General features: G+C 50.7%; 1 protein-coding gene across 1 annotated transcript; it reads right to left on the reverse strand.

Moving 5' to 3' along the window:
* Nucleotides 1–1,981: 1,981 nt before the first annotated feature.
* Tkt (transketolase) lies at nt 1,982–25,848 on the reverse strand. Its single transcript, XM_057770457.1, has 14 exons — nt 25,630–25,848; nt 16,998–17,115; nt 16,043–16,156; nt 15,417–15,514; nt 10,478–10,669; nt 8,986–9,104; nt 7,818–8,011; nt 6,929–7,093; nt 5,864–6,020; nt 5,630–5,760; nt 4,949–5,032; nt 4,738–4,831; nt 3,463–3,585; nt 1,982–2,285 (listed from the first exon to the last, which is right to left on the reverse strand). The coding sequence occupies exons 1-14, from the start codon at nt 25,734–25,736 to the stop codon at nt 2,110–2,112; spliced, it is 1,872 nt and encodes a 623-aa protein (XP_057626440.1). The 5' UTR covers nt 25,737–25,848; the 3' UTR covers nt 1,982–2,109.
* Nucleotides 25,849–26,342: the final 494 nt, after the last annotated feature.

A 26,342-nucleotide genomic window follows, 5' to 3' on the forward strand; every position in this document is an offset into this window, starting at 1 on the left:
CCTTTGTGCAGCCTGGAGCCTTGGCTCTGAGCAAGCCCAGAAGCTACAAGGATGCCTCAGATGCTCTGCCCAGGCTTCCCACCTCTCCGGGGGCTACAAGAGGAGTGAGGGGGTTCCCCAGGCTCTCAAGGCTGGAGTGTCTGGGATTCTAGCACACTCTGGAAACCTGCATAGCAAAAAAGCAGCAGCAATTTCATTCACTCCTCGGAGCCCCTGGGTCCCTGAAGGTCATAGCTTCCTGAGTCTTTGACGTTGTAGAACTGGATCTAAGTGACTGCCACAGGCCTTGGGGGTTCTGCTAGCCCGCTCCCTTCCCAGGCATCTGCCTGCCTGCTCAAGCTCTCACGGTCTCCTTGGAGAGAGTGTGGGCCTTGGGGAGGCTGGGCAGTCTGAAGGTAAGGGAGCATCCCCTCCCATCTCTGCTCTGGAAGTCAAGTGTTCCCTTGACTCTCACCCCTTGCTGTGCTAGGGACATAATCCAGAGCCTTATACAAGCTAGTAAGTAGAGCAGCCCCACCTGCTCCTCCCTCCATCCATATACAAGTCTGCCCCAACTGTACTGGACAGCTGACCCAGGCACCCAGGACATTCTCACCACACCAACTCAAGCCCTTGCCCCTCTAGTTCCCATCACACTGCCTTGCATTCATTAGCTAATTCTGCTCAGATCCTTGGTTCACAGCAGGGGGAGGCTCAGCAGAGCCTCGTGGATCCTGCAGCTGGGTGTATATGTCCCATTTTGCTTTGGAAACATCTTTACATAGGCCTGTAACCTCTACATAGTGCAGCAACTTTGTTGACACATACGGGCACTAAGCTGAAGGCTGCTCCCATCATCCTTCAGGAAAAAGACTGCATAGTTTCTCCTATAAGGAGGCCATAGGGACAAAAAATGTAGAGTCACAAAAATCCAAGCTGTAGTCCTTTACTGTCCACACTGGGCCAAGGGTCACATTGTCTTGTAGTAAGAAGTAAATAAAGTGTGTGTGTATGAAGTAGTACCAGAGGTTTTCAGTAATGCCACCGTCACTCCTCCACCTGCTGCAAGCAGTTGCCCAGAGCTCAGAACACAGCACCTTCCCCAATCTCCTTCCTCTGATTCCTATGTATGGGGTGTGCTTAGCATTGTAGTACCGCAGATGACCACCAGGTGGTGACTAAGCACTCCAGACCTCTGGTTTTATGGTTTACTATTTTGTTGTTGTTATCGACTATGTATAAACAAAACACTGTAATTATGTCAGGGCTCCAAACTGTTGGTTGAGAAGCAGTCCCTTCCCACTGTCCCTCAGCGTCCCAGATAGGGAAATGGCTTGCCTGCTTTTCTCAGATACGTAGGCTCCAAGCCTCCCAGGGTTTGTCCTGAATCCAGTTACCCACTGAGAGGTCCCAGTCATCTCCCTGAGACCTACCTTCCCTGCTGTTTCTGGAGTTGGTGCCACACAGTCCCTGGCATAGCCAGATCTGGCCAAACAGCCCACTGGCTGATCAGTGGGACGGGCTTCCTCTGCTCAGACTCAAGGGCGGACATGAGAACAGCTCTGTAGATGATCATCCTTCCCAAGGCACTGAGCACTTCCTGGGAAGCCTGACGGCAGCTCATGTCTCCCAAAAGACAAAGAACAAATGAATCCTCCAATTTTTGACAAGAGTTGCAAGAACTTGGGGGACTTGAGGAAGCTGTGAAGGATCCAGGAGAGTGTCTAAGCAGGGAGCCTCCTTTAGAGTACTGCTGGCTTTGGGGAACACTGGGGAGGGAGGGAGGGAGGGAGGGGCTGGATCCTAGTCTGGCTAAAAGCCAGGGTGCAGTGAGTGTCCCCTGACTGTGGCTGGGAGAGGCTGGACAGGGGAAGGTGATTCCTGGGGACACCCAGATCCTGACCCCAAGTGGAGAGAGTCAGCTGTCTCCCTCCCTCTCCCCTCCCCCCATTCTTCCCACAATTCGCACTGGATATGTTCACATCAAAGAGGAAAAATGGTCTCAGGGTTAGTTTTTCTCAAAACATATATTTACGTCTCTTCTTAGTACGCATCTCAGCACCTTGCTAGAAACTTGCAGGAATGTATGGTTCTCCCACCCAGCACCCCATGCCTTCCCCAGGGCTCCCCCTAGCCCTTGGTGACAAGGCCCTTCACAGCTTGCACAATGGCATCCTTGTCAATACCAAACATCTTCAGCAGCTCAGCTGGCTTCCCACTTCTTGGCACTTGGCTAACAGCCAGGCGGGTGACAGTGACCCCGGGTTCGCCCACGACCGCGGCAGACACGGCCTCACCTATGCCACCTATGAAAGGAAGGTCAGATGGGTCTCAGTTTAAGCCCAAGATGGCAACAGCTGCACATGCCCTCTCTCCTTACCAGAGCAGACATCACTAATCCGTCATAGTACTCAATACTTACTCCAAGGCCAAATGTACATTTCAATCTGGTTTTTCCTGAGACAGCTCAGGAGAGCCTTAAACTGACCAGTCTAGGATGGCCTTGAGCTTCTGATTCTTTTAATTTGACCTCCAGAGTGTTGGGATTACAAGTATAAGCCACCTGCCTGATTGATTACGCAATAGGACTCTACCAACTGAGCCCTACAGCCATTTTTGTTTGTAGCTTTGGCTGGTTGAGAACTCCCTATGTAAATCAAGGTGATTCACAAAGATTCACCCATCTTTGCTTCCTGAGTACTGGGATTTAAAGGGACATTGGTTGCCAGGACACTTAGCTTTACACAACTAAAAAAAAAAGAATGCAAACCTTCTAAAAAATGTGCCCATTAAGCATGGGGACCTTGGGGAGGGTTGAAGGGAGGAGGGGAGAGGCAGGGAGGGGAGCAGAGAAAAATGTAGAGCTCAATAAAAATCAATAAAAAAAAGAAAATTGAAAAAAAAATGTGCCCATGGAACATCTTTTTTTTTTTTTTTTTTTTTTTTTTTTTTTTTAAATTGGTCCCCTGGAATAGGAGTTTTAGATGGCTGTGAATGACTGTGTGGATGCTGGGGATGGAACCAAGGTCCTCCGGCAGACTGCCGAATCTTTCCAGCTCCTTTAGTTTGTAAACATTTATTATTTTTTTTTTTTAGTATGTATGTGCACACATGGTAGAGGGCAGCTTGACCCCAAGTTGTGGACTTGACCTTAGAGTCTAAGCTCACATCTTCCCCAGAGACGCCTCTAAGAAACGTGGCAAGTGCTTGTAGGATCTGCTTTGAAAGGCCCAAAGATGACCTTCTGTATGTAGCCAGAAAATGCACAACCTTGCGTCAGTACAGCTGGGACTCGGTCTCTTGTGAGGGTTTTGGCTTAGGGACCCAGCTAACTTACAGCTGCGGACTGGCTAAGCTCCATGAACCCTTGCCAGGGCTGAAAATGGCAAAGGCAGAGGAATTTAATGCATTGTCTACCCCTTGGCTCCCTGCCCCTGCCCCTTTCTTTAGCCTTCCCGACCCAGTCTGGTACAGTCCAATTACCTTCATAGTAGTGATCCTCCACCGTGAGGATCCTGCCTTTGGTGGCGCGGGCAGAGTCAAGAATAAGCTTCCTGTCCAGGGGCTTGATGGTGAAGGGATCCAGCACACGGATACTGATCTTCTCTGTGAGGGGAGACCAGGACACAGCTAAGAGAAGAGCTACGTGCTGTGCTATGCCCTGTGGTGGAACTTCAGGGTTCTCTTAACCTGAGTAGGGTGTCTCGGAGATTGTCTCATAGCTACTGGCCTAGAAGAACTACTCTCTGGGGCCGGCTGTCCCCTTGTCCTCACTGTTGAGGCTTTGCTTACCAGTGCCCTCTGGGAGATCCTGGTCAGCTGTGTACCCTGTGGGCTGTCTAAGAACAGAGTAGTATGTGGGGGTCCTGATCCTCCTATGCCCGTGAAGATAAAGGGGGACTTCAGACGTCTGCTCGATGGCAAAAGTTTATGGAGCGATGGGAAGATAAACTGTAGCTAGTCATTCTTCTCAAGAAGAGCCAGACGCGGGGCTGGAGAGATGGCTCAGTGGTTAAGAGCATTGCCTGCTCTTCCAAAGGTCCTGAGTTCAATTCCCAGCAACCACATGGTGGCTCACAACCATCTGCAATGAGGTCTGGTGCCCTCTTCTGGCCTTCGGCATACACACAGATAGACTATTGTATACATAATAAAAAATAATAAATAAATAATTAAAAAAAAAAAAAAGAAGAGCCAGACGCTCACCACGACGCCCTGCCTGGGCTGGGCTTTCTTGACTCTCAGGCCTGGCTGTGCTACAGCCTCAGTCCTGTTTGACCTCAAACTGCACAGGCCACTCTGAAGTCACCAAACCGAACTACCTACCACCCTTCACTTCCTGATCACAGCTTGAGAAGTGATGAGTGTGGCGATCCCATTGAGAGGTTAATGCCTGCCCTACGATATCACTAGCTGACATTAATACTTAAAATAATGGTACGAATGCAAAGTCACACCTAAGGCCTCAGGATAGTCCCCAAGGTTAAGGACCAGTTTACAGATGGGCAAACAGAGGCACAATGATGGTGAGTAATTTATTTAATTAGGGCTTGGTTGAGCTGTGATTCCAGTCCCATCGTCAGGCTCCAAGGCCTCTGATATGATACACTGGAACCATAGGTTCCTAGAACTCAGCGTCTCGCTGGACATGGCAGAATGACTCAAAGGGTGGCTTCAGTGACTGGCATCATTTAACTAGATGAGATAACATGTAGACAGCGCTCAGTCTGGAGCCCGCCCGGGTCCCTTTCTCCTCACCTTTCTTCAGCAGCTCCGCAGCAGCCAAGGCCTCATGCAGAGTCACACCGGCCCCGATCACCGTCACCTGGTCATCTTTGCTCTTCAGAACCACCTGGGGGTGACAAGGGGACAGTGAAGTTCGGACTACGGGCCAGGATAGGGTCTGGTAGTGGGAGCAGCAGTAGGGTTGGTGGCTCTCTGGGGTTCTCTCAGACCGAAGGAAACTGACCTTGGCTTGGCCAACCTGGAAATCCTCATTGTTACTGTAGATGATAGCATTTTCGGGGCGGCTGGTCCGGATGAAACAGATGCCCTGAGATTGGAACAGATAAACTGAGAAATACAGGACAGCACTGAGGCCTGTCCTGTGACAGAGGGGGAGTTTTCTGGAGGGCCACTAGGTGCAAACCTCCTCCAGCCACCAATCAATGATAAGCTACAGTCACTGTGTCCCAGCTGCTACGGTCAGGAGCTGGGGCTTGGTCTCTGTGGCTGGACCTCTAAACACATGAAAGGCAGCCACAGTTTAGCTAATCTCAGACTGTAAGCAAGAAGGGGGACTCTCCCAACCTCTCAGTGGGACTACTCCCCAGAATGCCTCAGTAGGGCCAGACACTGATCTCAGGAAAGAAATGGGAAACCCCATGCTAGTCTCTGTCAGGCAGCTCTCGATCTGAACCACGAGGCTCAATTTACTCTGTTCCTCAGCTCAAAGAGGGCGAGCATCACCGCCATGAAGCACCGAGAGCGGAGTTCTTCCTGGCCTTGTTTCTTTAAGCTCTACAAACACCAGGGACAAGGTCAGGAAATGCCTCCCTGGGCACCCAGTGACCGACTCTCTGTGCTTACCCACCCCCTTCAGTCTCTCTATGGAAGAACTGGTTTAAAAAAGAACGGCCACATAACTAACCTTCGTATTGGCTGCTAGCTCCACTGCCTTCTCTGTCGCCACTCCGTCGCTTGGGTAAAAGACAGTTGACATGGGGACCGACCGAAACATGGCCAGGTCTTCCAGGGCCATCTGAGAGGGCCCATCTTCTCCTGGGGTATTGAAGGGAAGATGATTGGCACCCCGGTCCCAACCCCTCACACCCCCGATCTAAGGCAAGGAAGGTACTGGGTGTAGCGTTCGGTCTCAGCTCACCAATGGACACGCCGCAGTGGGAGCCACAGAGGTTGATGTTGCTCTCAGAGATGGCCGCCATGCGAATCTGGTCGAAGGCCCGCGTAAAGAAGGCCGCGAAAGTGCTGCAGAAGGGCACTGTCCTGTCGCGTGTGGCACAGCCTACAGCAATGCTCACCTGAGGACAGGAAGGGCAGGTCAGCCCTGAAGAACAGGGAGCCCAGAGCCCTCCCGAGACCACACGTGGGAAGTAGAGGAGCCTGCGATCCTAGCATGCTATCATCTCACGTGAGACTTCAGTATGCCTGCAATTTGTTAATAATCACTGCAAAACTTCTCAAAATCATCTTCCTTCAATGCATAATATAGTCAACAAGTGTTATATAATAGGGCAGAGCAGGTTCTTCTCCTGAGATTGTTACTACATTTGCTTGGCTAATTTCCTTTTCTTCTTTAATAGTGAGTTTAAAATTTTAATGTGTTTATTATCTGTAAAATAGAAATAGCTATGATAACTATGTTATAAATATTTGGTGTAACCTACATTGGAGAAAGTGCTAAGTGTTTGTACAAAGACTTGAGAATATGAAAGTGTATGTATATCTGTTATCTGTGAAAGTCGTGGAAGAAAAATCATTTTCCTTTGACACCAGGTATGGTGGCAGTCTGCAATCCCAGCACTCAGACTATAGGAGGATTAGGAATTGAAGGCTAGCCTTAGCTACATACTGAAATTTAGGGCAGCCTGGCCTAATAAGAGCCCATCTTTTTTTTTTTTTTTTTTTAAAAAAAAAAAGGTTTCTATAGATCAGCAGGTCCCTTTACCACCATACCTGGCCTACATATAAGACCCTCCATGTGTAACTGTCTCTTGGGAATAATCACCCCCAAAGTGGCTATTCAAGATCAAAGGTCAATGTGGCTCCTAGTTGCTCCTGTGATTTCTCGAGCTGGCCCATAGCTGGCAGTTGGCATTGCCAATATGGCTGCCCCAGGGAGGAAGAGGACTTCATCTTGCCCCCACCCGCATCATGGTGGTTTTACATCTGAGGCTGGCTGTACCCCTCAGCCTATTCCAGCACCTACCATGTTTTGCTCAGCAATGTAGCACTCAATGAAACGGTCTGGGTGCTCTTTTTTGAAGATCTCTGAGAAGGTGGAATTTTTGGTGTCCCCATCCAGGGCAATGATGCGGTCACTGGCGTGACCCAGCTTGGCGAGGGCCTGTCCGTAGGCCTTCCGGGTGGCTATCTGTGGGGAGGAACGAAGGCTCTGAGTACCACCGAGGTGTGTGTAGGACTGAGGCTGGGCACGGCAGCAGCTTGTGCCTTTAATCCCAGCACCAGGGAGGCGACGGCAAGAGTATGTTGAATTTAAGGTCAAGTTTGGGCTATATACAGTGAAACTTGGCATCAAGAAACTAAAAACAGCACTTGGGAGGCAGAGACAGGTGAATCTCTGTGAGTTCGAGACCAGCCTGGTCTACAGAGCTAGTTCCAGGACAGGCTCCAAAGCCACAGAGAAACCCTGTCTCGAAAAACCAAAAAAAAAAAAAAAAAAAAAAAAAAAACAACAACACAAAAAGGGAGACAGAACAAAAAAGCCCAGCGAGACCTGGAAATGGCCAAAACACAAGACCAAAGGCCTGGGTATCAGAAGGCTGCAGGCTGCATGAAGGGCTTTACTTGGCAAAGCACAGACTAACACAGCTCTGCCTACCTTCTACCAGACCACAAAGGAGCCCTGAAGTCTGCAGCCTTTTCAACTAGAAGCTTACTGTGTGACCAAGAGTAAGTCCCTTGCCCTCTCTGAGCCCCTGCAGGTAGGTACCTAACTCCCCCATCAGGAGCAGACAGGAGCCTGAGCTTCCCCCTTTGCCACAGACCTCTGGAGGCATTTTGGCTTCGACCTCAGGAAACTAAAGAACCAGCCCCATGCCAATTCTTTCCATTTCACAAAAGAACCAACTAGGTACCTTGTCCCCCACTTTGTAGCTGGGTGGGGTGGGCATACGGATGTTGGCAATGTCCACTGAAGGGGCATCCTCCTGAGGGGGCGTGGCCAGGATCTTCTTTTTACTCTGGACCTGGCTGTAAATCTCCTGGATAATCTGATCAGCCATGTTTTTGGGGAGGGGCTTCCCATGCCATGACTCCTTGTCTTCGATCCCTGTGGGTACAACCAGAGAAGTGAGAATGTCGTCAGGCAGGAATGTCCACAGAGGAAAATCCTGGGGATGGTGGTGTCACAGGAAAGGAGAATGGGACATCATTAGGGACAGAAAAGGAGGGCCACAGAAGAGGAGGAGCCGAGCATGGGCTGATGTGTATCCCCTTTGCCACCGTCCCCATAGACCCTTGCCCCAGACTCTGCAGGCCATGCTAGAGAACTTAGACTCAGTTTTGCAGGGAGTAGGGAGGAACCCCTGGCAGAAGATGAAGCTGGCAGTCGGCTTATGTCACTGCGGCCTAAGGAGATCCAAGAACAGATCAACCCTCGCAGTCAGTACCAGGCAGTCTGAGGCACCCCCAAACCTGAACCTCCATGTTGGTTCCAGGGATTAACTCAAATCAGCCAACTTGGCAGCAGTAGGCACTTTACCTACCATGGCATCTCATCAGCCCCCTTTTCCTTTGAGTCTCACAGAACCCATGTTGGCTTAAAGCTCATCAAGCACCCGAGGGTGACCTTGCTCCCTTCTGCCTCCACCACCCAAGTGCAGGTCCGGGCCACATTCCTGGTTCTCTTTCTGTCCTTCTTATTACAACCATCAGAAGTGAGGTGAGATTCTGGAGTTCACCCCTGGGTGTTGAAGAGGGACTATGCTTGCTTCATTCTCAAGCAGGAAACCATCATCTACAGCCTGGTGAAGGAAAGCCTCTCCCCAGTGCACTACTTCCTTGGGGGAGAATTCAGGTCTTTCCAGGAGCTCCTGGGCTGTACAATTCCAGGCTACACTGTAACCCATTAAACACTCCATTAAATGACACCGTACGCTAAGGTCGGGTAGAGGGGCTGTCTCACTACGAAACGTCTGCCTGTCTACATGGCTCAGTTGAGACCAGCCACTTTAGGAAAATGACCAAGAGCAGGCATTTCTCCAGGCACAAGGGTCTCTATGGGGATGAGGAACACATACAGACCTGAGATCCCACGGCCCTTGAAGGTCTTGGCGATGATGGCTGTCGGCTGGTGCTTAGCCTGGCCAAAGGCCTTGCACAGCTCCTCCACGCTGTGTCCATCTACGATGATGGCGTGCCAACTGGGGAGAGAGGTGGCACAGGGTAAGGGGAAGCCAGGTGCCAGAGTACCCACAGAAGCCCTCAGGAAAAGATATGGCCCAGCATCTGGGAGCTTGCCTGCATGCCACCCCATAGCTTACTCCTATGGAAAGTCTAAGACACCACTGCTTCCAATCTGGACTTCCTTCCTTTCCCTACATTATTCTGCCTCCTTTGGTCACTTTTAATTTCCCTCCTTTCAAACAATTCAGTGCTTAGGTCATGCACCGTCCTCGCGTCCTGATCCACTCATTTCCTACTAAGAGATGTTTTGGAGACAACGCACTGAGTTTGGAACGCGCTTGTTATTAGATTGATAAAATGTTTGGCTCAGTGTCCACCCGATTCCTCCACAGATGCTGCAAACTTTGAAACACTCAGCCATGTTCTCTAACCTCATCTCTGTGAACCTGAACACCATTGCGGACTGAACCCAGAGCCGCGTGCATGCTAGGCAAGGGCTTTACTATTGAGCTGTGCCCTCACCACCACCTTTTTGGTTATTAATAAAGATGGCAGTAGACCGAAGATGTAGCTCAGTGGTATTAGTGCTTGCCAAACATATGAGGTCCTAATCCCATCCTTCAGTAACATATGTGTGTACACACACACACAGACATACATGGTAATTTGTCCAAGGTCATAAAGCAAGTTGTATGAGGACACAAGGAATTACAGACACAGATCCCAGGAGGTATTGCCAGGTTTATACTCAAGTTTCCAGACTGGTACAATCTTGGGCAAACCCCCTATAGGCACCTTGTGGCTGTGTCCTTATCTGCCCAACAGAAAGAATATGCCTAACCTCCATCTTCCCCCTTTGTAAGGCCAAGACAACCTCGACAGGTGTTCTCATCGACAACCACACAATTCACTGCAAAGGGAAGCCATGAACGCCCCACCCAAGGCTCTCAAGCCCCACATTTCCCCAGCCCAGCCTGCTTCCCAGCCAGCCGTCCTCCATAGCCTCCTCAGCCATATGGCACCTTAGAGTCCCCAACCTCTTGTCTTTGGGGCCGAGGAGACATGCTGAGGCGGGAAGCCCTCAGGCTGGCACCGACCTTCCCTGTTTCACAACACTGGATTCTGAACTCATTGTCCCTGAAGGTTGAGTGGGAAGTTGAGAAAACCTGATACTATTTCAGCCTGCTCCTCTCACCTTCCAGGATGCTAGGGTTGGACTAGCCAACTCATGTTCACTTTGCTACATGTCCTTCAGCCTCATGGACTGAGCCTATGTGCACCTGTGAATTCTTCCCCCGTAAACAGACTAGCATCTAGGTGATGAGCTGTGCAACCACGTAAATAAGCTTGCTTTGAAAGAGTCCTTCTTGGACCATGGCCTCACACATACCCAAAGGCCTCACAGCGCTTCTGGTAGATGTCCACCTGGTGCTGCAGTGGGGCTGGGTCACTCTGGCCCAGACGGTTGACGTCAAAAATGGCAACGAGGTTGTCCAGCTTGTAAATCCCGGCAAAGGCCATGGCCTCCCAGACAGAGCCCTCGGACACTTCCCCGTCTCCCAGCATGCAATAGACGCGGTAGCTGTGGACAAAAGGCAAGTGGAGAATGAGACCCTCAATACCACCCTCCCAAGAAACCTACTAGACAGAGGCACAGCAGACACACAGATGGCTATGTAGAGCAGGCAGTGGGGACACGGTTAGGTCAATAGCATGACTAGGACCCTAATGCCCAGCCCACTCTCCACAAGTAAGCTGCCAGGAGCCACAGGACTAGCTGCTGAGATGACGGGGATCTGGGCAATAAGAATCAGAGTTGGGGCTGTTGGAGAAAGAGTTACCAGGTTGAACAGGCTGGAGAGCAAGCCAACAGCCCCCCCAACTCCCCCGCCACCCCAGAGTAGGATAGATAGGACCTTGGAAACCAGGCTTGTTCCACCTGGGGGAAGAGAATAGGCATGGCTGCTCAGCATAGAGTCCAGGTGCCTCGTGGGTAGGCTCTCTTGTCCTTGGCCTTTCTCCAGTGGAGCTTTCTGCCCTCAACACAGACAAATGTGGGCATCTCAAAGCCGAGTGTGAAGGTAAGAGCATGAAGTCAGGCTACATTACAAAGCTCTGTTGGTCCCCTGGGAGGGTGGGGTGAAGCAGAGTGAGGCTGAGGCAGGGGACTGGCTCAGAGACTCCCTAGCCTGGAGAGGTGAGGCTGTGGAGGTGATATAGCCAGGAGTAACTGCCTTCCTCCATCATGGGTCTGCTCATGGTTGGTACTGGGCCCTGAGCTGAGTGACCTCCCTGAGATGAATTCCTCAGATCCACAGAGAACAGGAAAACATTCAGATCTGCCAAAGGACTTGTGTCTGAAGGTTACACATCTGTGTCCTGGACTGCCCAACTTGCTATACAGGAAAACACATGCCGGGGGGGAATACCCTTCACCTGGCCCCGTGTTCAGCTGTGTGGTTCTGCCTGGCCAGGCACATGAGGATATATACCCCTTAGCTGCTCTTGACAGCAGTTTGAATCCCCAGAGTGACTGCAGGCCAAGAGCCAGGCAGCTAGAGCTGTCAGCATGACTCAGCACTTCCTCAGCCAACAGGCCAGAGAACTTTCTGCATGCTTCCCTGTCTGGGATTTTTCTTATGAGCCATCTACTGGGTGGGGTCACTGGTACCCTGGCCCAAAGGGCCCACATTTCAGACACATGCTTTTCTGGACCGTGATTTTCCTCAGGTCACCTTCCTTCTTCCTAAGGTGACCAGGGGCCCAAACACCCCAAAGGAGCTCCCCAAAAGGACCTCTATGATAGGAGCCAGAGAGGCAGGCATGTGGGGATCCTGACCTACAGAAAGTTTCTAAGGAGGCTGAATGGCTGTGTCCCATGCCCACCCACTTCCACAAAGTCAGACTGCAGGGTCACAGCATAGTCTTGTACTTCAAGATTGGAGAGAGAGACAAGGCTGGCCCCATAGGGTCAAAAGACTAAGGAGAGGAGGATATCCTAAAGTCCTGAGATGCTGGGGACCTAGCTGGAGATGCCAGACCTGTCCAATGCTAGGGACTGGTGCTATCCTGTGATCCACTTGAGTACCCGTCTCAGTACGGCTCTCCAGAGGCTGTAAACTAGGAAGGCACCCAGTCACTGACAGAACTGTCAATATCAGACTTACTCTGTACATCAGAGTTAAAAAAAAATTCAAAGATGTTGGGGCTGGGGGAGTAACTCAGCAGAAGAGTGCTAACTCAATTAGACAAGGCCTTCGCCACCCCTCCTGCGAAAAACCAAAGATGTGAGACATGCTTAAAACCACAAAGGCTTAGGCCAGTCAAGAAACAGTTAGCTTCAGGTAGAGGTGCCTGCCTAATGCGTGTGATTTGTTGTTTTGTAGCTAAGACCGGGTCTCGCAATGTAGCCTTGACTTACAGAGATCCACATGCTCTGCCTCCTGAATGCAGGGATCAAAGGCTCACACTGCCCAGCATGCCAGCCTAGTGTTGATAGATCCTATTTACTCTACTCTTTAGATCACACAAATAAAAGCTCTACAGCAACAAACAAGGGCCAGGGGCTGCAAAGGTGAAGTCATAAAAGTCAGGTCAATGCTCATGGAAACGATCTTGCACGTCCAACAAGACGAGCTAACTGGTCTATGGTATGCCCACAGGACAGGGCATTGTAGACACCAAAGCAGCTCTTGCTAGTTTAACCCCGAGGAAATGCCTAGGATAGACTGTTAGCATGTTTTAGGGCTCAGCGGGTGCTAAAACTGACCAACTAAGTTCAGTTTCCTAAGTCCCTGATTGTCCTCAAGTTATCCACTGACCTCCATGGGCATGCGTATTCACCTCCTCACTGCCACAGACAAATGGAGACGGGGGATGTCTAGTATTTTAAAAAGCAGAATGTGAACTTATATTAGGACTGCAAATTTGTAAATCCTTTTATGAAGATTTAATGTGGAAAAAATATATTCTTAGATTTAAATTAGGGAAAGGAAAAGGAGCCAGACTTGGAGATGTGTGCTTATAATTCCAGCCGCTTATGAAAGAAATCGAGGCCGGATGATCACAAATGCAAGGTTAGCCGCAGCAATTAGAACTATAAATAAATAATAAAACAGAGAGCTAATCCTTTTTTTTTTGTTATTATTGCTCTGTAACTTCATACTAAACAGGCAGGGTCCAGATGTAACTTTGCTGCGGCTGTTATCTTCCAGGAGGCCTGAATCTTACACTATTGTCTTCCAATTAATATCACTGTAGGTTGTAGGTTTTTGTAAGTGCTAGTAAGTTTAGTATATTTTATTCTGGTAAACAAGTATTTTAGCCACGCAAATAAGAGCATGAAGACTGTTAGGCATTTGTCTAAAATATCAGAATTTCGAAAGCCCTGGGACACTGACTGATTGTCCCTGAATCTCAAAGGGCAACATACCAGGAATTTGAAAACTGAAAAACTTGTTTTTTTTGTTTGTTTGTTTGCTTAACTGTATCACTGCTGGTGAATAAATATACTTCAAAACAAAACAAAACTTTTAAGAGAGACTGCAGGGAGAGAGAGTACCAGCAACCTCTTTGTCTCTGTCAGCATGCCACCTCTGAGTGCCTGGCTGGGCCTGATAATCTCCTGGTGCCCTGGCCCTTCACCTCCATGCTCCCATCCCCTACACAGTACTGTCTGAGGCCCCAGGCCTCAGCTAACCCTGGCTCTAAGCCACCACAGCCTCTGAGAACCCACTAAAGCCCTTCTCCCTATACTGGAGGGATATACATGTTCTATTATGTCGAGGTCAGGCAACACTCCTTCCCAGGGAATTACTTCAAGCAACTGTGGGAATAATTAACTCACACCTCTGGCTGTATGCCAGATAACAGGTTCTTAAGCATACACCTTATTCTGTGTACTTTACCTCGGAATGAGTCATTTCTGGGTGTAACTGTGCTTGCCCTAAAGCTCGGCCAGGAACTGCAAGGAAAGCTGTGCTGTGGGTGACCCTGGTCTGAGGGGTTGGGTCCTGGAAGGGCTGGGGCTCTCCTAGAGAGCTGATCCAGACAGCCCCCCTTCAAGAACTTCCCATGAACAGGTGCTTCCCAGTGTGTAGGCAAAGCAGTCAGGCTTCCTGCAGCCACCTGCCCCCAGAGGGACCTGGCTGTGCCCTCTCTTCTGCAGGGTTGACCTACGGGGAAGTGGGATGTTCCTGGCTGTAGGCCAGTCCCCTCCAGCCCTCCTAGGAAGCTCCTTGCCCACAGGGCACCTGGGACACTCAGAGTCAGACCAGAGGCTCTAGGTAAGTGCTCTCCCCAGTGACACCTCACACCCTCTCCTCAGTGGGGCTTCTAGTGAAACCTGGCACTCAGTCTTGTTCCCACATGGCGGGCTGGAGGAACTGTTCGGACCAGTGGTTATTCCTAGCAGCTTGTTCACTTCCTTCGTGCAACCTGTCCACAGCAGACCAAGTGGCTGAAATCTGTCCCGAGGGCACCGGAATTCTATAAACCACCCGGTCCAGAACAGCTAACCCAGCAACCAGGCCGTACCCACCCACCAGTCTCTTCACCAGCTGATGGGAGGTGACAAGGACCCAGGAACCTTCCAGAATAGCCCAGGCCAAGCTTCCTGGTGCCAGTCAGACATGGGGGTAGGAAGGCAGGCTTCTCTGACACTTCCAGGATCCAGGCACTAGACTGAGGGCATGTTGCGGCACCATGTATTCAGGGTACGAACCTGGCCTCACAGCCAGTCTCTGGAAGGGTCTCTTACATCTGATTCGGTATCATCTGAAAAGGGTGTTGGCCAATGCTGTGGAATAACCCTTCTGTATGCTGTGAATATATGTTGCTCTCATTGGTTGATAATAAAAGCTGCTTTGTCCTATAGCAAGGCAGAATACTGCTAGGCAGGAAATCCATGCAGAGCTGCAGGGAGAAGGGCAGAGTCTCTCCCTGACTCCTGACATGAGCCAGTCACCCAAGAAGCAAGATGCCAGCAGACCAGAGCTACGGTCAAGTGGCAAAACACAGATTAATAGAAATAGGTAATTTAAATGTAAAACCTAGTTAGTAATAAGCCTGAAATATAGGACAAACATCCTGTAAGTCTCTGAGTGATTATTTAGAAGTGGTTGCGAAACAGGATGGGACAGAGCAACCACTGTTTGCAGACCATGTCACCATCTTCAGGGCTTCGAGGGCAGAAGGGGGCACAGGTTTATTTTACTTAGCCCCAGTTAGGCAAGAAGAGAAGCCAGGGGCAATGTAGGAGGGGTTAAGCCTGGACCACTGAGGACCCTCCCTCAAAATTATCAAGGGTAGGAGTAGGGAGTGCGGGTTACCTGGCTTTGTCGAAGTATTTGCCAGTGTATGCCATTCCACAAGCAGCTCCCAGGCCCTGGCCCAGGGAGCCAGTGGCTACATCGGTGAAGGCTTGTTTCTGTCATAAGAGAGATCCACAGTTATTCAAGGGGCCAGGAAAGAGCCGTTTGCTTCCAACTCACCCCCTAAGACCCTGGTTTCTCTGGCCACGGCAGCCAGGGCAACACTTCCACCCTGAACCAGTGAACCTCTCCCCTGCAGAAGGCCCTTCTGGAGACTGAGTTCTTATTCAGACAGCAAAGTCACCATGGGAGTGGGTTCAATTCCAAGCCCTGTCCTCCAGTGAACTGTGTGACCTCAGGCTGGGAACTAAACCACTCTGAGCCTCATCACCTCATCTGTAAACACAGCTCAACACGTAAAGTGACTAGAAATGGGTAACAGATTATACATAGAGAGGTTTCAGCACTAGCAATACCTACGCCACAGCGTGCCTGTGATATGCCAGCATGTGCTGGGATCAACCTGGCACTGAGGGTACCACAAGTACTCTGCTATCACCTCCTCTGCCTCTTTCCTCTCTGTTTGTGTATAGGAAAGGGGAAGATGAGCAGGGACCAAAGAGGCCCCCCGTTGGGTGACTTACCGGGACGGGATGCCCATCCAAGTCGGAGCTGATCTTCCTCAGGTTCAGCAGCTCTGCCTCGGGCAGGAAGCCAGCTTCAGCCCAGACTGCGTAGAGGATGGGCGCTGCGTGGCCCTGTGGGGACATGCACAAGGAGGTCGGGGCAGAGCTTACGTGTGGCTCCTGGGCCTGGCTGAGCTGGCCAGCCGGGATATCCATTTCAGAGGAGGAAGCCAGTGAAGGCCACTTCTCCCCTTTCATCCCTCTCCAGACTCTTGGTTTTCAGCCCAAAGTTCCCACAGTCTAAAATCGGAAGGCACCATGACAGGTGCAGGGGGCACAGCTGTGCAACTGGACAAGTCCAAAACCCCAGCAGGCAGCCGCCACCCTAATCCCTGTTTCTGGCATGGGATATACTTGGACAGACTTCTAAGCCCCACAGCCTGCCCCAGGAAACCAGAGGCTGCTGAGCCAGGCCAGAGGACAGGTGGATTTGGGGTAATTGTGGATTTTTACTAGAAGAGGAAACACAGGGTGTCCACACTCCCAAACTGCAGTGGACTGTCACGTACAAGGAGAGCACACTTTGGCCCTCAGAATGCTGGCACAACACAGAAGGACTCAGGCAGAAGGCGACACAGGAGCTCCAGACCTGGATTCGAGTACTGCCTGTCAGCATCAAATCTGAGCACACACTCGGCAGAAGCGCAGGTTCCATGGTAGCCTACCCCTCTTTGTTAGTTTCTTTGACGGGTGCCAGGCTACTGAAGAGTAACCCATTAATTTTGGGCATTGGTTCCTTAGCTCAAGTTCAATTTATCAGATCGGCACGAGGCATGATGGGGGGAGCAGGACAAGCAGGTAGTGAAGGAAAGATGGGCTGGGGCTGAGCTACCACGACCATTCCCTCAGCCCCATTCCAGGGTCCTCACAGGGCCCAGCCACAGGTAGGTGTGGCTGGCAGCAGGGCTCTTACCTTGGAGAGCACAAAGCGATCATTGTGAGGGTTTCGGGGATCCAGGGCCTTGTAGCGCATGGTATGGAAAAACAGGACAGCCATGATCTCAGCGGCGCTGCAGCATGATGTGGGATGGCTAGGGCCGAGGAGAGAAGACAGACATGAGCATCCTGGCCGTAGACCTGACCTACAACATCTACTCTGGCATGTGTCAGGGGCCTGGGGATGCCTGCTCCGAGGAGACTCACTCATATAGGCCTGGTTCATTAGAGCCACGGGCTCCCACTCCTTAGAAACATGGTACAGATACTGTTGGTGACTTAGGATCTAGAGTGGCTAGTGGGTACCAGAGGTTGCCACACTTTCCCAAGAGTACCCAGTATGGTGGGTGGAGCTTAGTACCTACCTAGGTGTTCCTAGAGGGAATCTAACGACTTAGCTGAGAGATGGTACCTACACCACTGATCAAGGAGCCACATCCCAGAGACTGCCCAGAATCCACCTGCTTATAAGGAGCGTTCTTCCCACTCCAGGGTCCATTGGAGCCATGGGCAGAGGGGTAAGGCAAGGTTTGCAAAACCGAAACATTGGGCTTTAGTTTTCTTGTTGTTTTCTGAACGGACACTCTGAAAGCTGGCATTGAGAAATGCGCAACACACAAGCTCGTCTTCCACAAAAGGCTATCCTTGTAAAAATAAAAACCCCTTCTGCCTGTGGATAAGAGCCGAGGGGGCTGGCAAAGCAAGGACCCACCCTTCCAGTTCTGGAGTGGTAGGGTCTCTAGTTTAGAATCTTATTTTGATAGCCTAATGGTTTTAGAAAGTACAAGGATCATATCCTAGAGGCCAGGTTAGTTCAGGCCTCACAGGATCACTTCCTTGACCTGTTCCCTACCCTGGAAAGGGGCCAGCAGCTGCAGTTCCTGGCCAGCTGCAGAATCAGCCTAGCCATACTCCATTGAGTCACACAGCCTCCCCTCCCCCCATGCAGCCACGCTCTGCCCTAATGCTATTGTTCGAGATGCTTCACACTGAAACATAACATGCCAATACCAAGCCCAAGGGCACATGCAACCCTGGGTGGGAACACACCAGCAGCCTCCTCCCGTCTTGGGGTCCCCATCAGGTTAGGGGTAAATTGCTCCCAGCATAGACAGGTTAGTAGAGGAATCCAGAACTGTCCATGCTGGTTTAGTTCCCACATCCCCAACACACAGTAGCCTCATACTTAACCATCTCTATGAACTCCTGGTCAGGGGGGAAAGACACTACACCTGGAAAGAGGGAGGGGAGGACATGTAAACTCTTGCCTGTCTCCCAGGAGCCCTAATCCCTTGTTCCCAGCACCAACTTCAGCTGAGAATACCCAGGCCAACTGCCCTTCCTGCCCTTTTAGTACAGTCCCCTTCCCAAGATGACTCAGCAGTTAAAAGAGTTCACACTGCTCTTCCGTAAGATCCAAGTTCTGATCCAGCACCCACATGAGGAGCTGCCTGTAGCCAACCCCAGCTCCAGAGGTTCTGACAACTTTCAGCTTCCACAGGCACCTACACTCGCATGCGCATACCCATATATACACACCTAAAAATAGTGGTGGCGCACGCCTTTAATCCCAGCACTCGGGAGGCAGAGGCAGGCGGATCTCTGTGAGTTCGAGACCAGCCTGGTCTAGAAGAGCTAGTTCCAGGACAGGCTCCAAAACCACAGAGAAACCCTGTCTCGAAAAAACCAAAAAAAAAAATGCAATAAAAATTTAAGGGGGGACGGGAAATGTCATGGCTTGTTATAAGGAAGCCCCAGTGGGGAAGGAAGGCCCCAAAGAAGCAAGATAAAGGCAAGGGCTCTGGGTACTGGCCCCAGGGTGACACTCCGGCATGTCCATAACTATGACTGCAGCAGAGGAATGCCCAAGCTCACACAGCAGACAGGGAGGAAGGTGAGGAATTTACAAGAGATGCCCCAAGTTGATAAGTGGAACAAACCATTGATACAAGCTTTTCTTGCTCGGCCCCGGAAGAGGATATCTACGACACATCTGGCCAGCTGCTGCTGAAGCCCCACTAAGAAAGCCCTGCAAAAGGAGCCCAGTCCTCCCTGCGTCGCCCACAGCAATGTACTTCTGAGCAGGGAATACGGGCTGCATGCGGTAGCCGGTATGACTTAGTTGGCTCATTTCCCCACGGCTCAGTTTCTTTGTTTATGAATGTGGATGCTGTGAAGGGGCTTGGGGACCCAGTGAGAGCTAACACAAAGGTACTCAGTGGATTGACCACTGCCACTAGTGGCTAAAGGCACAAGGGGCCAAACCTCTCAGGGTCTCCAACTGCTCCCCCACAGGTCAGGACTCTGCTTCACCTGTCACTCCAGGCAAGAGAGAAGAAATGAGCCAAACATTGAGAGAGGATGGCCACTTTTAAGCCCAAATTTCTAGAACATCTTTGGGGTCAGAAGCACAGGGACCTGCGGCTTCAGGACTGAACTCTCCTTGCAGTCCAGCCTGCCTGAACCAGATGCCTGTGGGTGCTATGTAGAACATACCTGAAGATGGGGCTGAGCAGAAGTGGGGTAGGGTAAGAGGTAGCTGTGCCTCACAGGAGTTACAAGTAGACCTGGCTGCTTGTTAAAAACTGCTGTCTTGGCCCAACGTTCATTCCTTCTCTTGGGCTTCCCCACAGGAAAAGGTCAAAGATCTCCCAAGGAGCTTCAAAGTTTCTCAATGAATGAACAAACCAGAGGGTCTAAGCACTAACCATGGCCTTACCACAGCCTCCAATGCTTAAAATCTACAAAGGAAAAGACCTGGACACCCAAGGGAGTACAGGAAACAAGTGGACTGGGCTTGAAGAGAGCAGAAGAAAGATCCGTGTGTGATGTGCTCAGCTGCACACGTGTGTGCATATGTGCAGGAAGGTGCCAGGGCATGGCCTTGGTGGTCTTTTCACATTGGCAGATTCTCTGTGTAAAAGCCCAGGCTGGTCTGGAATCCACTCTGTAGACCAGGCTGGCCTCGAACTCACAGAGATCCACCTGTCTCTCTGCCTCCCATGTGCTGGGGCCCTTGGTTAATTTGGCCTGGAATTCACCAATTAAGCTAGACCGGATGGCCACTGAGCCCCACAGACCCAGCAAGCCCATGTATAGGAATATACAGAAGAATGGAAACATATGCTCCATGTGCACCCCAAGGAATAAACAAGAATGTTCCCACATTAAACAGCAAGGAACGACCTGGAACCAATTCCTGCATGCATCAACAGAACAGATAAATGTAACAGAGTGGAATATATCCAGCAGTGGCCACAAGTGACCTACCATTTCCAGACCTCACATCAGCGTCACCTCACAAACAGCATGAGGCAGAGCAGAGCATAATTGTTTGTGAATACATGCAAATGTAATTTATGCACACTATAAAACAACAAAATACAGGGGCATTCGGGTGCTTTTCTGGGAGATAAGGAAAAGAGGTTGCCTCCCTCCGTTGCTTCCCATTTTAGTTTTTGAGACAGGGTCTCTCATTGAACCTGGCTAGACAGACTGATAGTCCATGGGGCACTCCATCCTGAGCTGGGATTACAGGGGTACTGCCACACTCGGTATGCAATAGCCCCCCCCCCTTTTATTTTGTTAGCGCACACTTATGATCTCAGCACTTGGGAGGTAGACTGTGTCCCATGAGTTCAAGGCTATCTTGCTGTATATGGTGAGTTCCAGGCTAGCCAGGATTATATAGCAAGACCTTGTTTCTAAATAAATTCAGGGCATCGATGGAAGTCCCTCGAACAGTGAGCTTACTCTCACCCAGAATGAACCTGATCCTGGACCTCAGACCATCCCTTCAGATCTTTGTCTCACCTCTTCCAAACCAGCTCGATCAATAGCTCTACTGACGCCGAAGATCAGCTCTAATGTGCTGCTCATTTGGGGGCTGAGGCTGTCAGGGTCTTCAGAAGTCAAGCGAACTGTTCAGAAACCCGGTGCCTGCCACCAGCAGAGGGAGGACAGAAACAAGGAAATGTGACATACAGGGGAATAGGGGTCTGTAAGAGGAAATGAAGCATGAGAAGTCACGCCACCACGTGGACAAAGACATTACACCACGTGAAAGAAGCCAGACCCAAAAGACCTCATTCTGTCCAATTCCATTATGATAAAATATCCAGAAGAATTAAATTTTCAGACAGGAAAGCAGACTCAGTGTGGGGAGAGAGAAAATGGCAGATGCAGAAGAAAGGCCTTTGCTGGGGAATGTCCTAAAAGTGATAAATTCACTAAAATTACCATAAATATGTGTGTATGTGTGTATATATATAATATATATTATATATATAAAATCTCAGCTGGGTAGTGGTGATGCACGCCTTTAATTCCAGCACTCGGGAGCTCAGGAGGCAGAAGTAGATAAATCTGAGTTCAAGGCCAGCCTGGTCTACAGAGCAAGGTCCAAGACTGGCAGAGCTACGTAGAGAAACCCTGCCTCGATAAGCAAATGAACCAAAAACCAAAAAACGACAACAAAATCTCAGAATTAGCTGCGAATCCAATTCAGTGGTAGAGCACTTGCCTGGCTCCGGGTCCACTCTCTAACGCCACAAAAACAAAATGCATCAGAAGCCCACATTTCAAAGCTTTCACTCCGCGTAGTGCACGTCCTCGGAGCAGTTACTGATCTGTCAGTGGAAGGACAGCGTGCCCAGGAGTCTACACTTCCAGACAAGCCGCACAGCCTTTGTCTATCGCACTCTTCCCCATCAATGGATGCAATCAACTTCTGAGCAAGGGGCCCCAGTGTGAGTTCTGCTCTACCTCACCTATAGATACAACAGCACCCAACCTAAACCCCCAGCTCTGTCCAGGTCCCTGGTCTCAGGGGTGTCGTGGACACCGGGAAAAGAGAACTGCTCCTGATTCTATGGATCCAGGCTCTGCAGACAATAGGCCAAGTCTAGGAGCCAGTTTGCATTAACAGGAAGCCACAAGGCAGTCCCCAGCAGAGCCTAATCTAGTGCACATACCTTGTTCTCAGCTTTAAGGAATCCTGGCCATTAGTGCTGCTGACTCAGAGCTTGCCCAGGCAAAGAGCCCAGCAGCTCAAGAGCTACCAGGTGTCTTCACCCTGAGTTGAGAAAGGCTGCTGCTGCTGGGGCAATCCCAACCACTTTGCTCTTGCCTCAGCTTCAAGTCAGGCAGGGGCAGGAGTCACACAGGGGGCCTAGCGTCTTGAGAAGGCCCTCTGCACATGTCCCCAGAATGCCTCTGAATGCCAGAGCTGGGGAACAGGGAAACAGACCCAACCACTTGAGCAGGGGGAGGGACCCCAGAGTCTGCTCACTCTGAACCCTCAGTCTCACTCCTGAGGGACCTGATTTGAAAGCCATGGTTTGGATGCTGTCATGTGTCACATGTTGGAGGTTTGAACCTGGGTGTAGAGGTGCTACAGGACGTTGGAAGGTCAGTGGGGAGCTGGGGGTGTGCTCTCCGACTTCCTGTTTGCTGGGTTTCTTCCTCTCAAACATATTCCCACCATGGCCTCCTGGACAAGCTACTTGAACTTTCTCCATCCAAAACTACAAGTTTAAACAACAACAAACCAAAAAACCCAACAACCTTTTCTTTGGGCTGGAAAGCAGACGCAGGGGTTCTAAGTAGTTGTTACTCTTGCCAGGGACCTAGGTTCAATTCCTAGCACCCACATGGTGGCTTTACAACCATCCATAACTCCTGCTCCAGGGGATCCAATGCCTCTTCTGACTTTCATGGATGTGTGTGCTACAGGCAAAACATTCACAGAAAATCAAGAAATCTAAAAAAACAAATCAAGGCTGGGTGTTGGTGGCATATGCCTTTAATGCCAGCACTTGGGAGGCAAAGGCAGGCAGATTCCTGTGAGTCTGCAGTCAGCCTGGTCTACAGAGCTAGTTCTAGAACAGGCTCCAAAGCTACACAGAGAAACCCTGTCTCAAAAAAAAAAAACCCAAAAAAACTAAAATAAACAAATAAAAAAACTTTTCTACATAAAGTTAGACTGCCCCATTATCTTGTTATAAAAATGAGACTATCTTTCTATGATCTCATCATTTAAAGATGGAGAAACGGAGGCTCAGAGAATGGTAGGATCTTTCTGACAAGGACATTGCTGTTCAGAACAGAGCTCACAAGCCAGGTCTGAGCCTACCCTATCCTCCCAGGTACTCTCCCGAAAGCTGTGGGTCAGAAACTCTAAGGGACTAGCTGAAAGCAAAGACCACTTCCCCTTTAAATCAGACCTGACGGTGGTGCATCAGTTTGGCTAACACAGCCTAACCCTGCAAGGTGAGGGCTGAGAACTTTTACCACTAGCCTCAGCAACCTGGCCACTTCTGGCAAAGCCACTGGAATTTCCTTTAGTTAAAGCTTGGATGAGTTGGAACCTTGCCACACAGCTGCCTCCGCACGTGGCAGAAGATGACCCCAGAGAGTCCCGCCACAAAGGCCTCTGTGGATGGCCTGTCCACCCAGCTCCCCACACAGAGACCAGTGTGGGACTGACTTTCTGGGACCTCGTGGGGTCTACTGCAGCCAAGGCTGATGATAGGATACCAACCTCAATGGGCAGCCAATGAAGGCTGGACCAAAGTGGTTTTTTTTCTCTGCCAGATCCCAAATTATCTTAGAAAATGGGACACATTGATAGGGTGGTCAGTTCAGTTAGCTGCAACTGACTGGGTCAGAACTTCAATACCGAGCCTGCCTTTACTTGCTGGACCCCATTCACTTGCTCCAAATAAGCATTCAGGAGCCCCAAACACAGTCACATCTCAAGCCTTCCTGTAAATTTTTCTGTACACACATACACTCTTTGCACACATATTTCAAAATCATTCTTGTGACAGAGCTTGAGAAGCAGTGTCACTTCCTTCTGAAAAACATTTCTCCAAGTAGTACGTTTCTGCACCTAAAATAAATCCGAACATGCAAACACAGGCATCATGTTTTACATACCCACCTCTTCCACTGTGCACATGGATACTTTCAGAGTTCAGTGAACTCCTAAGGCTACAATGTAAACGTCAGTGTAACTCTGTAGCGGCTTGCAACCTTTTCCGCTGGTTTCGGAAGTAAGCCCCCTTACAACTAAAAAAGTTACTTAATTTCTCTCCAAGGGGTACCTTTCCCTGGCCCCTTGATTCATTCTCCAGCCTGATACAGCCACGAACCCAAGAGGACTTTGAGAGGCCAGCTCCACACCAGGCAGTACTAAACAGCCGCGGACTACTAGTTTGTGCAGATCACTTAACACACCGCTTTTCAATGTCTTCACCTGTAAACTGATTATCAGAAAGGAATCAAGAATGCCGTGTCATTCCAGGAATTCCCACTTAGCTGTCCCCTGATCTTGTCAAGGTCTGTGTGCTTATCCAGCTTTGTAAAATGCGCCCCTGCATAGGGACCAGTTAGTTAATGCTCCGCCTCTCTGTCTCGACTTCAGAACCTGAAGGGAATCATAGGGCCCAGTAGAGAACAAGCAATATAGGACATGAAGAGCAACTCTGTGCTAAGATAAGCTGACAGTGTGAAAGGAAGTCAGGTCTCTACTTGGGCAGAGAACACCCTATACCACAGGCGACGATCTAAATCAAAGAGAGATAACAGGTCCAAAGTATGTTGGGGAAGTACGGTGGGCAAAGGGCTCTCAGTCCAAACCTGAGAAAACTCCGTCTCAAAAGCACGAGTAGGATAAGTAGGAACCCACGCTAAAAGGCCAGAGAGATTAACTCCTTTAATAATATGTCCTGTATGGAACTGGCCAGAATCCAGATTTCTGGTCTTTGTTCCAAGTTCACAGCTTGGTTGGGCTCCTGAACACTCCCAACACAGTCCCGCAAACCATTTCACGAAGCCCACTCCTCCGTTTCAGCGGTTTCACACCGGGCCCGATGAAGATCTCAGAATTTCTTGAAATCACCCAGTGTGGAAACACCGTTATCCCAGAACTTCCCTTTCTGTGTGGGCCTCGCTCCTCCATTCTACAAGCTTTGCAAAGCTCCTGCCTCCGGTCTGTTCTTGCCTCTATTCTTTCCTCCCAAGCCCAGGGTGTAGCGGACACGAGTCACCTCCCCGCCCCCACCCTGAAGTCCTCAGCAACGCCGGGATCCAAAACAGGACCCCAACTCAAAGGCAGGAGTAGGCATAAGTGTCGAGGAGGGGAGCGTGGTTAAAGATTGGGAGATGAATGGGCCCGGAGTTTCCTGCAAAATGGTGGACTCTCCACACAATTTTCCGCTCAAATGCAAGGGCTCAAATGCCAACTCTCGCTGTGACCTTGAACAATTGCTATAAACCCGAAGCCTCAGTTTCCCCATCTGCAAGTCAGTGGAACCAACAGGTTGGTGGAGAGGGCTAGGGCCCACACGTGCGCCAGGTTCTCCCGCCAGCAGACATGGTGGCCACCGGGTACAGGCGCGGAACTCGGAGGCGCGCTCGGGTGGAGCTGGAGCCGGGGAACCGGGGCCGGCGGGAGGCGCTCGCGAGGCCCACGCGGCCGGCCCCGGCGGCGGAAGGCTCCGCCATCTGACCGCGCCCCCGCCCTCATGGCGACTTCGTGCTGCGCGACACGGAGCCGGTGTGACCGCGGGACCCGGCTCCCCGCCCCGCCAGAACCGCGCGCTCACCCCGAGCCTGCCGCGGTGGTGGCCTGGATAGAGCTGATGCGCAGGCGATTGGCCGTGTCCTTCAGGGCCTGCAGCTTCTGCTGATCCGGCTTGTGGTAACCTTCCATGGCGCGGTCGGGCGAGGACGAGGACACTGAGGCTAGAGACGCAGAGCCAGCGGCGGCTCAAGGGGCGACAGGCAGCGGCCGAGGCCCGGTGCTGCGGGCGGGCGCATTAAGAATCCTTAGGACCCACCCAAGAGGGCGGGGCGGGGGCGGGGCGGGGCGCCGGATCACCCCAGGCCGACGAGTGGCCTCCGGTCCCGCCCCTCGCTTTCTGGACACTAGCTGCCTGGCCTGGGGTGTCTGTCTGGGCACACGCTCTGTTGGCATTAACCACAGTACCAACAAAGTAACTTCACCACTATTCCTGGTTCTAAGCGTAGCTCAGAGTTCGCCGGCTGACTTGGGTGGGGTTGAGAAGAGAGATTTTCATTGCACTTCACTAAGGAAATGGTTGAGACTTGGCAAGGTCGTTTAAGGTCACAGAGCTGGTGGGTAGCGGGTCGGCTGCAACAGAGTATCCCCAAAAGTCCCGGAGCTTTAGGGACCTGTACAGGGCATGAGAATCAACACACAGTACCAGTCACGGTAATATTGCGAAATTACTAGAGCAGGCTGGTCTCAGACTACGAGGGCCTTATGGAGAGATTACTGGGTTTGCCTCTAGGTCTG

The sequence above is a fragment of the Chionomys nivalis genome, chromosome 5 (genome assembly GCF_950005125.1).
Source record: "Chionomys nivalis chromosome 5, mChiNiv1.1, whole genome shotgun sequence".
Lineage (NCBI taxonomy): Eukaryota > Metazoa > Chordata > Mammalia > Rodentia > Cricetidae > Chionomys > Chionomys nivalis.